General features: G+C 43.3%; 1 protein-coding gene across 1 annotated transcript in view; it reads left to right on the top strand.

The window, feature by feature from the left end:
* ccdc17 (coiled-coil domain containing 17) overlaps positions 1-20,199 on the top strand; it is a 95,939-nt gene that overhangs the window by 27,959 nt on the left and 47,781 nt on the right. Inside the window, exons 3-5 of the mRNA XM_085983028.1 lie at positions 4,751-4,909; positions 9,416-9,478; positions 11,979-12,108. Coding sequence (XP_085839154.1) covers positions 4,751-4,909; positions 9,416-9,478; positions 11,979-12,108 — 352 coding nt within the window. The remainder of the gene's footprint in view (positions 1-4,750; positions 4,910-9,415; positions 9,479-11,978; positions 12,109-20,199) is intronic.

The following is a 20,199-nucleotide window of genomic DNA, read 5'->3' on the forward strand; positions in this document are numbered from 1 at the left end:
CAGTGTCCCATTGCATCCTTCACACCACTTCTGCAGCTGTCATCCAAACACCAACATAACAACAGACCCACAGCATGCTTCACTTACCCTGGCGGGATTCCCCGACATCGGGAAGCCCGCAGCAGCAGTCGAAAAATTGGAAAAAGCCTCTTAACTGCCTGTTAACTGCCTGTTAACAGGCAGTTAAGTGACTATAATCCTCTTCCCGCCGCTAGGAGTTGGGTCCCTGTGCAAATTGGGGACCCAACTCCCAGGAAGATTGGTTGGAGTGGGTTTGGGACCCGCTCCCATTTTTGGGGATTTTCCCAGCAGTGCCACCTCCAAACCCGCCTCCTCAGGGCTGGTAAAATCCAGCCCAAAGTATTTGTTTAATTTCTCTGCCATTTCCTTATTCCCCATTATAATTTCTCCTGTCTCAGCCTGTAAGGGACCCACATTTACTTTCGCTAATCTTTTTTACGCTGCACCTTTGGGATCCGTGCTGTGTCAGCATCTGTTAAAGTCTAACATGAAAGACAGTTTATCTTCTGTAGATAATTGAGTGGCAATAGCTAATAATTGAATCGGTACAACGTGTTGCTTTTGTACGGGCACCCTTTGAAGCTGACTGCTGTACAATTATAATCCAGTTTGTGGATTGTGTGCCCCGTTTTCCATCACATAATGATGTGTGTTTTGTCATTGAGTTTTGCCACAATGTATGACAAAAAATCAACATGTGACCTGAAATTGAAATATTTTTTAGCAGGATCAGTTGAAGAATTTTGCTGAACTCAGTAAATCCTCAGTCAGCATCGGGAACACTATTACCGAACAGGGGAGATTTGCATCCTGTCAGTCTGGCTGAGTTTGTAACTGGGTCCGAAAAGTGAAATAGTGTTTTAAACGGCTATACCACATAGTTACAAATCTCCTCCTTTATGCAATACTGCTGCAGATGACAATTCTGGCTCTTTCTCTCTCTCTCTCTCTCAAACTGTGGGTGGTCACTCTGCCCATTCATACAAGCCATCATTGCAATTCCTTGCTTGTTATCCTGTACAGAGCTTCCTCAGGTAATGGGTAAGGGCTGCAGCCAAAAATCCAAGTCAGTTGCATATGCTCAAGATTGCACAAGCATAAACCTTGCCCTGTTGCCCCAAAGCTAAGGAATCTACCCAGCAGTGTTCTGCACAGTAATCCTCAGCATAGTACAAAACTGCTTCTGCTAGAAACTATTCTGTAACAGAATGAGGTTTCAGAATAACTTTATCCTGATACCCTGGGGGTTTAAAGAGAATAGAATTCAACTATAATTTGACAATTCTAGCCATGGAAAAACCCTAATGTGACAGTTGAAAGCTGATGTTCTCTTGAATTGTGGAATGAACACATGTTGCTAAGTGATTAATATTTGTTTTGTTTTGAGATCTGTTCAAATGATAACATGACTGATTGTTTTGTAAATGATATATATGCATTTGTAAACTGTTTTCAAAGTCATAATGAAAACCTATCGCTTATTTCTGTTTTTTAACTTTGTAAACACAATGAAAGATCTGTATCATCTGCAATTCCTAGCTTTAAGCCTGAAATTTTTGTTGACCGTGTGGTCGCAGAGAGTGGGCAGAAGATGGCAACCAGTGTGCAAAACCATTGGGATTTTCACAATAAAGCTGATCCATTGGACATTTTGAAAAAAAGTCCATTAAAACCTATTGTATGAAAAATAAATTAGAAATGCACATTAAGAATCCTGGTGAAAACTGGTCATTTTTAATTTCATCCACTTTTATTTTACTCAGCTAACCTAATTGCTGTGATAATGTTAGGTTCTTCTAAACTGGGTGTCTAAACCACCTTCCCATCCGGCCTTTTAGATAACAGCGCTTTTTATGTTTGTTTTTGTATATGACCTCTCATTTTGCCAGCAACTGCCCGGCCCTTAGGTTGTCCCTATGCAACATACCACTGCTGAATTGAGAAAGCCGGCAAGTGACCTGTTCTCAGGTCTTTGCCTCTCTTGAAGTCACTATTAGAAGATTTACGAGAGTTGGCTTGCAGTCCCAATTCTTCAGTTTTATTAATGTTTAGAAGAAAGTAAAGGACAATAATGCTTCCAGTACTTCCTATCTAAAGTAGTTTTTCTATGTTGTTAAAAATAAATAAACAAGAATGTCTCCTACCTGACAGAAAATATCCTGTGTTTTGCTATTGTAAAAAGCAGTCTAATGGAAACCAGTCATATTGGGGCTTGCCCATCCAGAAAAGACGCATTCAGTGGCCGGATTCATTCTTCAGTTGGTTACCAGTACCAATGTGTTGTGTGGAGATAGGTATTTTCCTAGTCTTTAGGTGCTGATCTCTGGTGCTGCAAAAATCATTATTACACGTTAAAACTCAAAATAAAGTTCTGGCACCGTCCCACCACAACTTCGGCTAAAATCTAGGACAGGACCCGGATATACAAGGTCCTGATGTTACAGTAAACTTTTCAAAATGGTCTTATGGTGGTGCAGCCTCCGCCTGTCCCTTACAAGGCCATCATTGTAAGGGGCTGGGCCAGGGGCAGGGCTTTCCTAATTCAGAAGTTCCTGCAACCTTACATGTGGTCGATGCAGGTATGTTCAGTGAGACTAGCTGTAGCAGCAGACCCAGCAGCTGGAGGACCAGTTTGGGATCATGACCTGAACCCTTAAAGATTTGGCAACAATTATTTTTATTTTTGAAATGGGGACAACTATATTTTGCTTTTTTGGGGGCCTAATGCGACACCCCGCTGCCCCGCCACCATACTATGTGCCCACTTGGGAACGCAGGCAGGTACTCCAAATGCACCCCTAGTGGCACAGGTGGCCGCCATTGTCACCCAATGAAAGGACTCTGCAAATTTTTGGCGCAGTCAGCGGTCGAGGCCTTAGACAGGTACATTCTGCTAGTTACGTTGCAATGCATTCCCTCCCCTTCAGATTTTCAGGGCCCTTGAGTTTGAAAATGCATACTGGGTTGTATCACTAACCTATATCACACAAATAATAATAGATGACTGAAATTGTGTCACAAGGTGTCACACACTTTTGACTGTCTCGGATGATTTCAAAGAACTCAAGAAAAAAGCTTAAGTGAATCTGTTCTCTTGACATCATCTGAGCCTCTCTGAAGTGTGCGACTCCTTTGTAAGAATTTCAGCCATCTATTATTCTTTGTATGATGCATATTTTAGTGTTCGAGCCCGATAATAGTTTTTTGATGAAACCTCTGTCTAATGTGAATTTACATTATAAAAACAAAGTCTCCTCTTGTCAATGTGACGAGGCCTCACGACAAAACTAAACAGTGGTAATACAGATTGGCATGTGAAACGTGGGTTCACAATGAAGGGATGTCAATTAGCAAATATGGAAAAGAATTTGGATGTGTTTATTGATTCATGGACTTGGGGCTTTACATTATGAAGAGACATTTACAGAACTGCAGTGTTGCAGAGTGGGAACATGATCTAGGTTTTTAAAAGTACTTGGAATAGATGTTACTACATGAAATTTTACAGCACAGAAGAAGGCAATTTGGCTCAACAGGTCTATGCTGGTGTTTATGATCTCACAAGCCTCCTCCCACCTTAGTTAATCTCATCTTTATGTAATAATATATGCTATGGACTCCGAATGAGAAAAGGTCATCATGCCTTTATGTGCTCGCACCATTTCTTTCTGGACTCATTCCAATGTTTCTACCCTCCCACTCTGCTTCCTCCAACCCCTGCCCCCACTTTGTGGGAGAGACTGAAGAAAAACATGATTTGTAACTAGATCATTCTGTCTTTCTCTAAAGCCAAACTATCCTCCTTGAAGTGGGAATGAAAAAGGTGCACAATACTGCTGGCGAGGTCTTGCCGAAGTCTTCTATAATCCTGTTATCATGGCCCTTGTTTTATATTGAACAGCCTGTCAATAGCCCAGGGTGCAGCTGCTTGACACTATGCTAGAACCTTTAAAAAGCAGTCATTGATCACTCCCTTCCTTTTTGTCACATTTAACTTGCAGCTTTTCATGTATAAAGTAGAACATGAAATGTGTGCACCTATGTGCATAACTGCAGACTAATCTGCATTGAAGGACATTTGCCAAAATTGGGCCCGCTTCCCTAATCTTTCCAAATCCAGCTCTAATCTACTTCCTGGGCTATCAGCTCAGGGTTTGGAGATGTAGTGAACTGCTGTAGTTCTGTCAGTTTATTTCTAATGGCTCTAGAATTTGTATAGGTAATGGAAATGCAATCTGTTTACTTACTGGGACTATGAACTGAGTTGCCTAATATGCTCCGCTTGTCTGGCCTAGTGTGTGTCGCAGGTATTATTCCTGAAAATGCTAACCTCAGTTTTTAGCTTTCTTCCTAGTCCTTGGTGAAAGGAATTTGGGGTCATTTCAAATAGTTTCTAATGAGTACAGATACATATAAGATGTTTTATAATTCAACACTAATTGAGAGACTAATCTCTTGCTAGCTGGCTGAGAATCCATACACCTACCCTGCACCCCCCCCCCCCCCCCCCACCACATTAAAGTACATTTGTATGGCTTGCAAAGCATTGTGTTAAAAAAAAATCTTGATTCTTTACAGGTCACTTGTATTGATGTATGCTAAATATTGAAGTACAATAAGACACTGATGCAGATTTTACAGTGGATAATTTATTCATTTTGGTGGGCATTCAGACAGACCAAGAGAGAACATGTAACTTTTTTTCCCAATATGGATGCTTTATATGCAGGACAAGAAAAGTCAGAGGGAAAGATTTCAACAGCAACAAGAGGAAGGGAAGCACCTTTATATCAATTCACTTAATGAAAGGGAATGGAACCTCCTGAGGGGACAGCAACCTGAAATCAATTTGTCTGACAATCATACCTTTAGAAGATTGACGGATGAGGTAAGGTAAAACCCCGCAAATGAATGGGAAACAGTATATTAATGGATGAGTGATGATATGGGAATAAGTCATTGCAGGGACTGAAGCAGTCTGCACTACAGAGATTAGTGGTTACACAATCTGATAGGTGTGCTACTATATCACTTTCATCACTTTGGTCACTGCACAGATAATTCTGAAGCCTGGCCTTTTGAACTGCAAATAGCAAACAGGATTTCCACCCCACCCCCCTTATCTTCCAGTTAGCAGCCCTCCAGAGCAGCACAGCTGATCAATAAGTCAATATTTTGGTAGGTTATGTGGATGAGCCTGCATTCCAACTGTCTGAGGCATTCTAACCCACCATTCCACCTAATGAGTGACCTTTCTCTTCCGTTTATTTATGTTGCTACGGCCCCTTTATTTTTGCTGCACTGAGAGAGATTATTTCCTCTTGTGGCCTGATGAAGTTTCAATATGCTCTTTTAAATTATATTTTTATTACTAAAACCTCACTGTATCTGAGCACATCTCTCTTAGAATTGCTTTCAAATCCCAGGTCTATTTCTAACTAATGTTCTCTCCCATACTATGCATAGCATATTACTGAACTTGCCATGCATCCTGTAACCCACTGTGAATGACACGAGACATCCAACAGCAGTATTTAAAAATGAGTAGAAATGTAGTGATTGAGCAGCAGTGCTTCAGCAATCTTGCCATTTCAAGTGTACGTGTTACTCTCCTTGACATCTGCTTGAGCAATTGCTCCCAAACAGTTTCTTTGAGGTCATTAGAGTTGTACAACTGCTTTCAATTCACATGCATGATTTCATCATCGGAAATAGTGATGGTGAAATCTTCTAAGTAAATTGGAAATGGTCGTGCATTCTTGGGTTTAGGTGATGAAGGTAACCTGGAAAAAGCTTCACTGTTGTGGTTTATGGTATTACAATAATAATAACTTGTGTATATGTGTATATTATATATATATATGGACAAAAATCAACGCCAAGCCAAACAGATTAGGAGAAGGTGGCGAGGTTTGGGGGGGGAATTCCAAAGCTTAGGGCTTAGGGCTTAGCCGACTGAAGGCACGGCCGTCAATGGTGGGTCCAAGGGAGTGGGGGAAGCAAAGAATTACCTGAACCTGGAGATTGGTTCATTCTTTTATGATTCACTTAATGCATCCATAATTGTTCATCGGGGTCACTGGCTTTTGGTGACTAATTCAAATTCCATTTTTAGTCCATGGTGTTTAAGGATTTTGGCTGGTGTTCTGAAGATTGCATTCTACAATTGTGTCTGTTTTTCTGTGAAAACTGCAATGCAAATCAGTTTTTTGATTTCACTTTTAAGGAACTTCATAGATTACATTGCAAAATACCTGAAGACTGATAAACACATAAGTTGATAAATTTTATGCTTAGTTCACAGTTTGTAGAAAGTAAATAAAGATAGCCAATATGCAAATCCTTGTAATCCACTCTTAAAAATATATGAATACCGAAGTGATTCCACTTCTACAGTGTGCTACTGTCTCTAGGTGAGATCTGGCAGTGGGTTGGCTATAGTTCATGCACTGAGCAAATATTTAAGTCTTGTGCTATGAATTTTTCACAAGTGGACTGAATGGAACCTGAGGTGTTAAATTGGAATTCTGTGCACTGAGAGTGAAGGTATGTAGCTTGGTATTTTGAAATTCCATAAAATGTGATGTGGTTTAATCCATTGGAATTTTATATGAGAGTGAATGGGCTATGGTTTGATGGCATGGCAAATGGCACATTGGAATTATTGAGGAAATGTTGTGATATAAACACTTGTCTGACATGGGGAGAAGTTCAAGGGAGAGTCATTGTCTCGAAAGTATTGCTATCGAAACCTGAGCAGAAAATCAGCTTTTGTATGGTAGTTTCTTTTAAAATACTGGATCAGTATAACTCCAACAATACAGTTCTTTTTTAACTGGATCAGTCAGGAATACCAGCCAAAAGATAGAGAAGCTTAAACTTTGTCCATAACTAAAATATACCGTTATTACCATTCTAGCTCCCCTGATAGCTGTGAGTTTATTCATTGCATAGCTGAACCTAACAAACAAGGAAAGTCCCATGTTCAATTCCTGTTTTGAGCTGAATTAGCTGATCTCTGTCAGGGGGTGGTAGATATGTTGGGAAGGAGAAAATTGGCTAGATTTCCTGCTCCTGATTGTTATCCAGTAACCCTTACTGGAACTTCGGTAGCGGGGAAGCTTTTACAAACGATAATCCGGGCCAAAATTAACTGTCACTTGGACAAGTGTGGATTAATTAATTAAGGAAAGCCAGCACGGATTTGTTAAAGGCAAATCGTGTTTAACTAGCTTGATTGAGTTTTTTGATGAGTTAACAGTGTTGATGAGGGCAATGTGGTTGATGTGGTGTATATGGACTTCCAAAAGGCCTTTGATAAAGTGCCACATAATAGGCGTGGCAGAAAAGTTGAATCCCATGGAATAAAAGGGACAGTGGCAGCATGGATACAAAATTGGCTAAGTGATGGGAAACAGAGAGTAGTGGTGAACGGTTGTTTATCAGACTGGAGGAAGGTACACAGAGGTGTTCCCCAGGGGTCGGTACTGGGACCACCGCTTTTCTTAATATATTAGTGACTTGGACTTTGGTGTACAGGGCACAAATTTCAAAATTTGCAGATGACACAAAACTTGGAAGTATAGTGAACAGTGAGGAGGATAGTGATAGACTTCAAGAAGACATAGACAGGCTGGTGGAATGGGCGGACACATGGCAGATGAAATTTAACGCAAAAAAGTGCAAAGTGATACATTTTGGTAGGAAGAACGAGGAGAGTCAATATAAACTAAAGGGTACAATCCTAAAGGGGGTGCATGAACAGGGAGACCTCAGGGTATATGTGCACAAATCGTTGAAGGTGACCGGGCAGGTTGAGAAAGCGGTTAAAAAAGCATACGGGATAATGAGCTTCATAAATAGAGGCATAGAGTACGAAAACAAGCAAGGAAGTTATGATGAATCTTTATAAAACACTGGTCTGACCTCAACTGGAGTATTGTGTCCAATTCTGGGCACCGCACTTCAGGAAGGATGTGAAGGCCTTAGAGAGGGTGCAGAACAGATTTACAAGAGTGTTTCCAGGGATGAGGGACTTCAGTTATGTGGATAGACTGGAGAAGCTGGGGTTGTTCTCCTTAGAGCAGAGAAGGTTGAGAGTCGATTTGATAGAGGTGTTCAAAATCATGAGGGGTCTAGACAGAGTAGATAGAGAGAAACTGTTCCCATTGCCGGCACTGGCTTGACGGGCCGAATGGCCTCCTTCTGTGATGTAACTATTCAATGATTCTAAGGGTTGAGAACCAGAGGACACAGGTTTAAGGTGATTGGCAGAAGAACCAAAGGTGACATGAGGAAAAACATTTTTACACAGCGAGTGGTTAGAATGTGGAATGCACTGCCTGAAAGGGTGGTGGAGACAGATTCAATCGTGGCTTTTGAAAGGGAGTTGGATAAGTACCTGAAGGAAAAAAAATTGCAGGGCTATAGGGAAAGGGCAGGGCAGTGGGACTAGCTGAAGTGCACTTGCAGAGAGCCGGCACGGACTTGGCAGGCCAAATGGCCTCCTGTGCTGTAATCATGCCATGATTCTATGATTCTAACTACAACTATGCATATGGTAGGTTAGGACAGAATTGTGCTTTGCTATTATGCCCCTCAGGATTGAATGTGCTGCCATTCACTCTCAAGCTTTTATAGGAATAATGGCTACATGGGTGACAAACTGGAGAGTATCTGGTGCCTTTGGAACTCTGGAAAGGAAGAAACAGCTTCAGGAGAGGTGGAGGAAACAAGTGGTGAGAAGAAAAGAAAGTACAGGAAACTTTTTTTTATCCGGCACCGACAGGACCGACGTGGTGCCGGTTCATCAAAAATTCCGGATAACCGAAAGCTATAGTAAAAGATACGGAGCTGAGAGCTCCGTATAAAGCAACAAACCCTGTTGCTTAGCAACAGGTTCAGAACAATGGCCACAAGTTCCAAGCGTCTCTGTAGTTTAGCAACAGCTGCAGCCACACCCTTGCACAGCAACAGATCGAGGAAGGCAAGTAATAAAACTTACCTGAACCTACTCCTGAATTTTGCCGGTTAACCGAGATTTCCGGTTATTTAGGTGCCGGTAAATCGAAAGTTTCCTGTAGTTGTTTTGAACAAAATGCTGGTAACACTCGTGAGGTCAGTCAGTATCTGTGAAGATAACTGATTAAAAGTCTACACCAGAAATGTTATCTTGTAAATTCTCTCCACAGATGCTAACTGACCTTCTGTGTGTTTCCAGCATTTTCTGTTTTTGTTTCCGATTTCTGACATTTGCAGTTTTTTGCTCCTAGTATATATCTTTTCATCCTTTTAAAAAAAAAAAAAAAATAAACCTTTTTGCTAAGCAGGAAGTTTTTAAGAATAGATCTGTGCATTGCATTCTGATTCCTTGATAATTTTTATATCCATTTAGTTTCACAAACTGAGGATGTCGATTGAAGAAAACTTGCCCACATACAGATCCTGGCAAGGAGAGGTATGTGAAAGCTTATGATTTAACTGGTTAACTATTTACTACGAATAGTTCCCTATTTGAGATTTTAACTAGCAATTATTTTTGCCTGCAATTAAACACTGCATCCAAAGAGTCTACATTTTTCTTTAACTTGCACATAACATAGAAGTTTCCAGCACAGAAGGAGGCCATTCGGCCCATTGCCAGTAGAGCAATCCAAAACTAATCCCACTGCTCTTCTCTCTCTCCCCATATCCCTGTATCTTCCCTGCTTCAAATATTTATCTACTTTTCCCTTATAGATGCAATGGTCTTAGCACCATTTACTCCCTGTGCCAAAGCATTCCATGCTCTAACAGATCTCTGCATAAAGAAGTTGCTCCTTACTGCTTTGCTTATTCTCCATGACCATTTTAAATTGATAACCCCTCATCGCCAACTCGCAACCAGAGGAAATAGTCTTTCCCTATTCACCCCAACAAATAGCTAGACTTGTACATTAGGTAACAAAGTGATGTGGTATTTTCTTCAATTGTCCAGATTGTTTAAAAAAAACACCCCCACAACTTTGTGATGTTGAATGAGAGACATTTTCTAAATGTGTATAGTAAATATTAAAAACAGTGAGTAAGGATTCCAAAGGTACTGCACATATAAAGGTAATGTTACGTGACTAATTCATTACAATGGGGCAACAACTAACATGATGTGACGGCCCCAAACAGCACACTCAGTAATCCCTATGTTATCATTTAATTAAAAATTCCCGGTTGCGACCTCCCAGCAACCAGCCAAGTGAAAAGAGCAAAGTACTGTGCGGTTAAATAATAATTAAAATTCTCATACGAGTGAAACAGACATAGTCAATTGGTATCCTACTTTTTTAAGTCAGTCAGTGAAAATAGTGGAGATAACCCAACACCCAAACAATGGAGGATTTGTGAAAGAATTTTGACAAAAGCAGTAGAATTGGGGAAAAGTGAGCATGTAGAAGACTATCAATTCTCCTGATTTGCAAAAACACCTACCCTAAAGTGAACAGAGATGGTGATCCCCTTCCCACTAAGCAGACAACAAATCCTAACTTCCACCCCCACCATGAACTGAAATCCTGTCACGAACCTCCTTATTTTCACTCCCAGGCTGAAATCAGGACACTTCCCCCACTGAAGTCACAGTAGGAGAGATTCGAACAGGCATTTGAGGGAAAGATGGACTCAGACTTGGGAATACATTCAAGGACTTTGGAGAGGAAAGGGAGGTTGGCAATGGGGCAGTAGTTAGCAAGGAGGGAGGGAAGGTATTTTGAGGAGGGGGATGATGACAGAAGTTTTGAAAGGATGGCACTACTCTAGAAGAGGTGAAGCAGAGCTGGAAAATATCAGCTAGCATGGAGGCCAGGAAGGGAAGTTGGGCACTCAGCAGTTTAGTGAGAATGGGGTCACAGGAGAAGGCGGTAGGTCTCGAAGATGAGTTCGGAGAAGACATGAAGGGAGATAGAGAAACTAAAGAAAGATGCAGGATCAGGGCTAGGGCAGGGCCAGCCAGGAGGGGAGTGGGGGAGTTGGCTTGGTAATCAAGGGGAAGAGAGAATCAGTATAAATGGTCTCCATCTTGGAGACAAAAAAGTCCATGAGACTCCCTCACAGCTGTTTGAGGGGAGGGTGGAGGGGATCGGGATAGGTGTTTAAAGAGCCAGTTGGTACTGAAGAAAGAATCTTGGGGTTACCTTTGATCTACAGTGGATCTCCCCCAAACTTTTTTCACTGAGCCCTCCTTTGGAGATTCAGGCCCCATGCATGCCCCCCTCTTGAGAAACAGTGAGGGTGAAAATAGTCTTGGCCTTGGTGTGAAACGGGTAATAGCAAATATTTGAATTTCTACTGGTTTCTAAAAGTGGAAGTTGGACCAATCACAGCTGCTTCTGGTGCTTGGTAACCGATTACTGTGCGTTAGAAGCAGCTGTGATTGGTTCAATGTCCACTTCTAGAAATCAGCGGGAATTCAAAGATCCCATGCTGTGCTAAGATCGCCCTAACAAATGCTGTATCAGTGTATATTTCTCCTTGGAATTTAAAATTAAATTTGCTCAATTTTGTTAAAATTTAAATAAATTAGTGCTTTTAAAGCACCTCCTCTGGCAATGCGAGGTTGCATTGATGGCTCTCCTTCTCGGCCAGCCTGTCCTCTTCGGGGACCCCCTGATATCCTTGGGGGTCACCCCCCCCCCTTCCCAGTTTGGGAACCTCCGATATACATGATGATCCTGGAGCAGTGAGTGGTTTATGTAGCATTGGAGAATTAATACTTTGTTATACTTGCAACTTTATATTGGTGTGTAAGGGCCTATATTGGCGAAAGTTGCCATGAAAACCGTGTATAATAAATTAATACAGTATGAATCTAAGAAAAAAGGCATAATTGACTTGGACAGCCAGTTGGATTCACCTCTGAAGGTGGCTTCTTAAAACTATGTTTATCTTTGTAACACTAAGTTATATATATCATCAATATTGAACAGCATGAGATGAACCCCAGAATCCAGAGGGATTGGGAACACCAGGAACGAGTGCGAGAAATAGCGGAGCTACATGGTCGACAGCTAGCAGACATTCAAGCTCGAAACAGGGATCTGGAGCAGCAAAGAGATGGTAGGAAACTTTATAACAGCCTGTTTTCTATTGTAGAGTCACAGAGACTTTGCTTTCAATAAAATACATGTTACATTATTCAGTTACTTATATGAGAACTGTGGTGTATGTGCCTTTAAGAGCAATTATGGTGTATGTGCCTTTAAGAGCCCCAGGTGTGCGTAATGCCGGTAATTGCCACTTGGGCTATATAAGCCTGTGTATTGTGTATATCCTTTAGAAACACCCCCCCCCCCCAGACTTGCTTAGTAAATACCTATGAACCAACTCCTGTCTTCAGTGTCTTTATCTACACACGGACACTACAGTGGCGACGAAGTGGAAACGGACTTACCTGCAATTCGGCAGCACCTCAAGGACATCGATTCCTCCAGCGTCCAGAAGACTCAAGGAAGTAAGAGAAACTGTGGTTTCACCAGCTGGCCAAGCTGGTGACAGGTACTGCGCTAATCCTTCCTGGGCGTCAGGCTGGAGCTCCAGTGGCGGGCTCTACAGCTGAGACAGGCAGCGAAATCGGAGGCAAGCAATAACGGACTGGGAGGGTGCACTCGAGAGACGGCCGGCGCGGCAAGCAGGTCAGCGTTTAGACCTCCGTCGGGAACGAGTCTCCAACAGTGAATAAACGGAAGCCACAGTAAAACAGCGTTGTTATCAGTAGCAGCGGCGGGAAAGCGCGGGAAGCGCCATATCGTTGCTACAGAGAAAAAAAAAGCGCGGGAAGCGCCATATCTTTTCTGAAATGCCTAAATCTGGTAATATTGAGGCTTTTGATGGCGAAATAGAAGATTGGACCACATACGTGGAAAGAGTAGAGGTTTATTGCACTGCAAATGGAATAACAGATGAAAAAAAAGCTTCAGTACTTCTGAACTTAATGGGCGCGAAGACATACGGGCTGTTACGAAATTTAATCACTCCAGCCAAACCAAAGGACAAGACTTTTAAAGAAATTGTTGATACCCTGCAGGAGCATTTAAACCCAACACCGCTGCTGATAGCGGAACGATTCAAGTTCTTCAAGAGAAATCAACACAAGAATGAAAGTAACGCTGATTACCTAACCGAATTAAGAAAGCTATCAAAGTACTGCCAATTCGGAGCAGGACTATCGGATTATCTTCGAGACAAATTTGTTTGCGGTCTCTTAAGTGAAGGAACACAAAAAAGACTGCTTTCTGAAAAAGATTTAACATTGGACAAAGCTTTCAGTATGGCTGTATCATACGAAGCAGCAGCAAAAGGAGCTGCAGAGATACAACAAGAGACACAGGACTTCGGCACCCATAAAATGACACAGGAGTTCGGAAGATGTTATCGCTGCGGCAGATCCACCCATAACCAGAGGGACTGCTGGTTCAAGGGCAAAGCATGCAGGCAATGTGGTAAGATTGGACACATTGCACGGGTATGCCAATCTGGACAAAATAAATCCACTGACAGAAAACAAAAAATCAATAAAGAAAAGTACAGGAAGGTACAAATGATGACGGACAATAGCTCCGAAGACCAGAATAGAGATAGCGACTCCGGAAACAAGAGACTAAGCTGTCTCAAATTACATAATGTACTTGCCAAAGAGGATTACCAAACCATTTGGGTTACCCTCACAATAGCAGGGTCACCAGTTAAAATGGAGCTAGATACAGGATCAGCTCTAACCGTAATAAATCGACGAGATTACGAGAGGCTATTTTCGCATATACCTCTAAAAGACACATCCATTATCTTAAAAACATATACGGGGCAGAAAGTCTACCCCAAAGGAAAAATAAGGGTGCCTGTGGTATACAACGGCAAAGAAATACAAAAGTTGTATTTATACATTCTACAAGATGGTGGTCCACCGTTGTTGGGACGTGAATGGATAAGGAAGATACGTTTAGACTGGCACTCCATTCAGGCACTGACGGTGACCAGTAAGGAAAAAAACAATGATGACATCATACCTGAACGATTAAAAGACATCTTGGCCAACGCCAAAGAAGTGTTTCAAGAGAAACTAGGAACCTTGAAAGGCATCACCGCCTCAATAAAAGTGGAAGATACAGCAATTCCAAAATTTTTTAAGGCAAGACCGGTGCCATACGCAATACGTCCGGCAGTCGAGGCAGAGCTGAAGAATTTGGAAAAGGCAGGCGTATTATCCAAAATAGATTGGAGCGAATGGGCAACACCCATCGTTCCAGTCATGAAAAAAACATTGAAAAATAACTCTGAGGAACAGAAAAAAATTCGCATCTGTGGGGACTTTAAGGTGACTGTAAACCCGGTCCTTCACACGGTACAGTATCCTCTTCCGAGGATAGAAGATATTTTCGCCTCACTATCCGGAGGGAAACGTTTCACAAAAATTGACTTGGCACAGGCATATTACAGAATCACAGAAACCCCACAGTGCAGATAGAGGCCATTTCGGCCCATCGAGCCTGCACCGACACATATCCCACCCGATCCCCGTAACCCCTACACCAACACATATCCCACCCTATCCCCGTAACCCCACGTATTTAATCCCCCTAACACTAAGGGTCAATTTATCATAGCCAATCAACCTAACCCGCACATCTTTTGGACTGTGGGAGGAAACCGGAGCACCTGGAGGAAACCCACGCAAACACGGGGAGAATGTGCAAACTCCACACAGACAGTCACCCGAGGCCGGATTCAAACCCGGGTCCCTGGCGCTGTGAGGCAACAGTGCTAACCGATGGAGGTTGAGGAGACCTCTAAAAAGTATCTCACAATAAACACACACAAAGGCCTGTACCAGTACAATCGACTGGTTTTTGGAATAGCATCAGCTCCAGCTATCTGGCAAAGAGCTATGGAGCAAGTCCTGCAAGGGATTCCGGGGACTCAATGCTACCTAGACGACATCCTTATAACAGGAGAAAACGACAACGAGCACCTTGCCAATTTGGAGCAGGTGCTCACTAGGCTGAAAGAACGGGGCCTACGAGCAAATCGCCCCAAGTGCGAATTTTTCCAAAATCAGATATCATATTGTGGCCACATAATTAATAAGGAAGGGTTGCATAAGTCACCTGAAAAAATTGAAGCAGTTATAAAAGCCCCAGCACCTGAAAATGTTTCACAATTAAGGTCATTCCTGGGATTAATAAATTACTATCATAAATTTTTACCGAACTTATCAACTATTCTACACCCTCTTAATGACCTTCTACAGACAGGAGTGATTTGGAAATGGAACGAAGACTGTAAACTTGCCTTCCATAAATGTAAAGACTTAATCACATCCGAGAAAATTTTGGCTCATTACAACCCATCACTACCAATCAGACTGGCGTGCGATGCATCCCCTTACGGCATAGGAGCGGTATTGTCCCATAGATTCCCTGATGGCTCGGAACGGCCGATAGCTTTTGCGTCACGCTCATTGAACTCAGCTGAGCGTAACTATGCCCAGATAGACAGGGAAGCACTCAGCCTGGTATGGGGAGTGAAGAAATTCAACCATTAACTACACGGACAAAAATTTACCTTGCTGACTGACCATCAACCCCTCATTTCCATATTCAACCCTAAAAAAGGTGTCCCCATTATGACGGCACAAAGACTACAGAGGTGGTCCCTTTTTCTAGGGGCACACCAATACAACATTGAATACAAAGGGTCAAAACAGCATGGGAATGCTGACGGTTTATCACGCCTACCGTTGCCAACGATAGAAGAGGCACCTACAGTAGACCCAGTAGAGATATTCCACTCTACCATAGTGGAATGTCTACCGGTGACAAATTCTGCCATTGAAAAGGAGACAAGAAATGACCCTACTCTCTCACGGGTCTACGATTTAACAGTGAAGGGATGGCCAGCACATGGCGAACCACTGTTGCCAGCATTCTCGCAAAGAAGAGAACAGCTGTCAGTGTGCCGAGGAACCTTGATGTGTGGATCCAGAGTGGTGATTCCACCCAAACTCCAGGATAAAGTGCTAAAGGAGCTTCACGAGGGGCACCTGGGTGGAGTGAAAATGAAGAACCTAGCTAGGGCGTTTGTATGGTGGCCAGGTATCGATGGAGACATCGAAGACATGACCAAGAGCTGCCTAGGATGCCAGAAGGTCCAAAATGCTCCGCCACAGGCCCCTCTACATCCATGGGAGTGGCCCTCATCTCCCTGGCAAAGGGTGCACATCGACTTTGCTGGTCCATTTATGGACTCAATGTTCTTAATCGCAGTTGATGCACACTCCAAGTGGCCGGAGGTAATAAAGATGTCCTCCACCACCACGGGAAAAACCATCACAGTATTAAGGACCATATTTGCCAGGAATGGGCTGCCGGAGCAGATATGTTCTGATAATGGACCGCAATTTGTGTCCGAAGAATTCAGAAAGTTCTTAAAGAACAATGGGGTAAAGCACTACACGTCTGCCCCATACCATCCCGCCACCAATGGATTGGCTGAAAGGTTTGTCCAGACCTTCAAGAAGGCCATCAAGGCCATGGGTAATGAAGACATAAAACTTCAGCACAAGGTGGATAACTTCTTATTTGCATATAGGAATGCAACGCATATGATTACTAACCAAACTCCCGCCATGATGTTCTACAATAGAAACCTAAGATGCCGGCTGGATTTGGTCAAGCCCAACATCCGAAGGGACGTGGAGAACCGGCAGTTTCAGGGCATGAATGAAAGGCCAACTAGGGCCTTCCAGATAGGCCAACCGGTTTTGGCCCGGGACTACCGTACCGAGAAATGGCAGCCTGGAACTATCTGCACACGATTAGGACCACTGATGTATACTGTGGACATCGGAGACAGCATAATAAGGCGCCATGCTGACCAAATCATCAAGTCATCCGAAAAGGGACAACCTACACCACCACTCTATACATCTAACGATGAAGTAGAGATACCCATATCTACCTCCGATCCAGTGATACTGGAGCCCGATGAACCCGACACTGGCCTTCAAGCCGAATCAGCCTTGCCAGAAGAACCTACTACACCACCAAAAACTACTACACCCCCGAGGCGTTATCCAGACTGAGTCAGGAAGCCTCCTGAGAGACTAACTTATAATTAATTAATACAGCAATGTATATTATTTTGCATATAACATGTAATTAATAATTACTTAAAATATGATGTACTAGTTAGCTAGAAGGAGAGGAATTGTGGTGTATGTGCCTTTAAGAGCAATTATGGTGTATGTGCCTTTAAGAGCCCCAGGTGTGCGTAATGCCGGTAATTGCCACTTGGGCTATATAAGCCTGTGTATTGTGTATATCCTTTAGAAACCCCCCCCCAGACTTGCTTAGTAAATACCTATGAACCAACTCCTGTCTTCAGTGTCTTTATCTACACACGGATACTACAAGAACCATAATTATCCTTTTTAAAAAGGTGGAGTTTGATTAATAATTCGAGTAGAAAAGCGTTGGAATCCCATTCTGGGTTAGAGTTTTAATCTTCACCGGTATTGGACTGAGCTAATAATATGGGTGGGTTTTGCTGAGTCTTGATGGGTAAAGTGGCATGTTAAATGGTGTGCTTTGTTGTCATGAAACACCTCACCTTAAGTGAAGAAAAGGTGGTCCAGCTTATCCCCCATCAGCTGCTGTCGAGCAATTGTGTGGAAATTTCAATGGATGCAGGCGGTCAAGTTCTTAGTTGAAGTAGGACGATATGGAAGGAGGGTGATAGTTAAAATGAATCTTTTCTTTTCTCTCTGATATATAGCGCTGGTATATTAAGTCTTGCGTACGTTACGCACTTTCTGTACATGTCATTTTTTCCAGTCATGCTTGATATCTGTTAATGTTGTCTACATTTTGGTAGAAAGAATGAAGAGGGGACATATAAACTAAAGGGTACAATTCTAAAGGGGGTGCATGAACAGAGACACCTAGCGGTATGTCTGCACAAATCGTTGAAGGTGACAGGGCAGGTTGAGAAAGTAGTTAAAACAGCTTACGGGATCCTGGGCTTCATGAACAGAGGTGTAGAGTACAAAAGCATAGAAATTATGATGAACCTGTGTAAAACACTGGTTCGGCCTCAGCTGGCGTATTGTGTCCAATTCGGGGCACCGCACTTTAGGAAGGATGTGAAGGCCTTGGAGAGGGTGCAGAAAAGATTTATGGGAGTGATTCCAGGGATGAGGGACTTCAGTTACGTGGCTAGACTGGAGAAGCTGTGTTGTTTTCCTTGGAGCAGGGAGAACTGAGAGGAGATTTGATAGAGGTGTTCAAAATCATGAGGGTCCTGGACAGAGTAGATAGAGAGAAACTGTTCCCATTGGCAGAAGGGTCGAGAACCAGAGGACACAGATTTAAAGTGATTGGCAGAAGAACCAAAGGCGACATGAGGAAAAACTTTTTTACTCGGCGAGTGGTTATGATCTGGAATGCAATGTCTGAAAGGGTGGTGGAGGCAGACTCAATCACAGCTTTCAAAAGGATGTTGGATAAGTACCTGAAGGAAAAAAATTTGCAGGGCTACAGGGAAAGGGCGGGGGAGTGGGACTAGCTGAAGTGCTCTTGCAGAGAGCCAGCACGGGCTCGACGGGCCGAATGGCCGCCTTCTGTGCAGTAACCATTCTATGATTCTATAATGTTAAAATATAAGGCAACATTTGGCTGTCATTTGATTGAGATTTAGGGTCTGTCCCACCTAATGGGATGAGGGACGACGGCATAGCCTGAATGATATTTATACAGTTTGAGCGTCCCAAACCTGGAATCCGGAATCCGGACTCCGGGACGATTGGTGGCAGGGGTCTGGAATCTGGACACCCTGAGGGAGGCTTACCAAAAACCGGAAATAGCGCAACCCGGGCCCAGGCATTTCCGGACTCGGCACATGTTCCTGATGTTCGAAGTCCGGAAATATCGCAACCTGGGCTAGGGCGTTTCCGGACTTCGGACATCAGAAACACTTTCCGAAGTCTGGAAAAACCTGAAAACCGGCTTGGCCTCGGTCCCGAGGTTGCCGGATTTGGGACGCTCAACCTATACTAGGCAAATATATAGTATTAGCTTTTTATTTGCTGCAGCAAGCTAAAACCCTGTTTCTCTGCTCAGTGGACTGAGGCAAGATAATAACCTTTTAAACTTTCACTTCTTTGCGGGTGGCACAACAAGATTTGCCAAAGGAGGATGGTGTATGTGGTCAAGGGGGCGGGGCTCAATGGTGTCTCTATGACTCACCATGAGAAATGTCACAGGACATCCGCTGGTATAAAATAAAAGCCATTGCATATGTGCATGCTCCCTGTAAAGTAACACTTCTTGTTGCACCTATTTCTTTTACAACCGTCTGCAATGATTAAACTTTGCTAACAGTCCTCCGATGTAAGTGATGGTGTTGCTTACTTTGTTAACTGCATCTCCATTTCTGAATTCCTAAAATTGTCCCACGGGACAGTGTTGCTGCCTTCTCCCCATTGATTTCTCCCGCTGCTCCTTTGACTCTCCTGCTGAAGCCACTAATTTGGGGTTCAGCACCACTGGGAGATTGTTCTACGATGGGGATGCAGAGGTTTGGCAGCACTGTAAAGGGATACCTGGGATTTGGCAGAATTATGGAGGGGTGAAAAGTGGATTTGGTTCATAAATACAAGGGCCCCGATTTTCTGCCAGCCGTCGGGCGGGTTTTCAGGCGGGCGGGGGCCGAAAATCGCCGAAATAGGGGGTCCCCCCGCCTGATTCCCCGCCCCGTCCGACTTTCGGACCGCCGTTTCTCCGTGAGCCGATTCAGTCCCGCCCGCCGCTGGCAGGACTGGCCGTCGGAACACTAATCACCAATTATTACCATGTTTAAACCTATTTTCAGGGGCCGTTGCGATTTTGTGGCTTTCCCCACGTAAAACACGCCTGGTGGTAACCCCGCTGATGAGACCTGGCGTAAAAAGAGTTGGCTTGCTTGCTTTCAGCTGCAGGTCAATCAGGACTGAAGAGATTTAAACAGGCAGCATTTGCAGGCTGCAGGACCTTGTTGCTGAAGGCTTGGGGGAACTTTTTGAAAGCTTAGGCACAGCTGTGGAAGGTTGGAGCCTCACACACTTCTCCAGTGTGAGCTCCTGGGAAGCCCCTCTCACCACCCTAACTCAGCGCCTCC

The sequence above is a fragment of the Somniosus microcephalus genome, chromosome 3 (genome assembly GCF_052327205.1).
Source record: "Somniosus microcephalus isolate GS21.2 chromosome 3, FLI_Smic_1.0, whole genome shotgun sequence".
In the NCBI taxonomy this organism is placed as follows: Eukaryota; Metazoa; Chordata; class Chondrichthyes; order Squaliformes; family Somniosidae; genus Somniosus; species Somniosus microcephalus.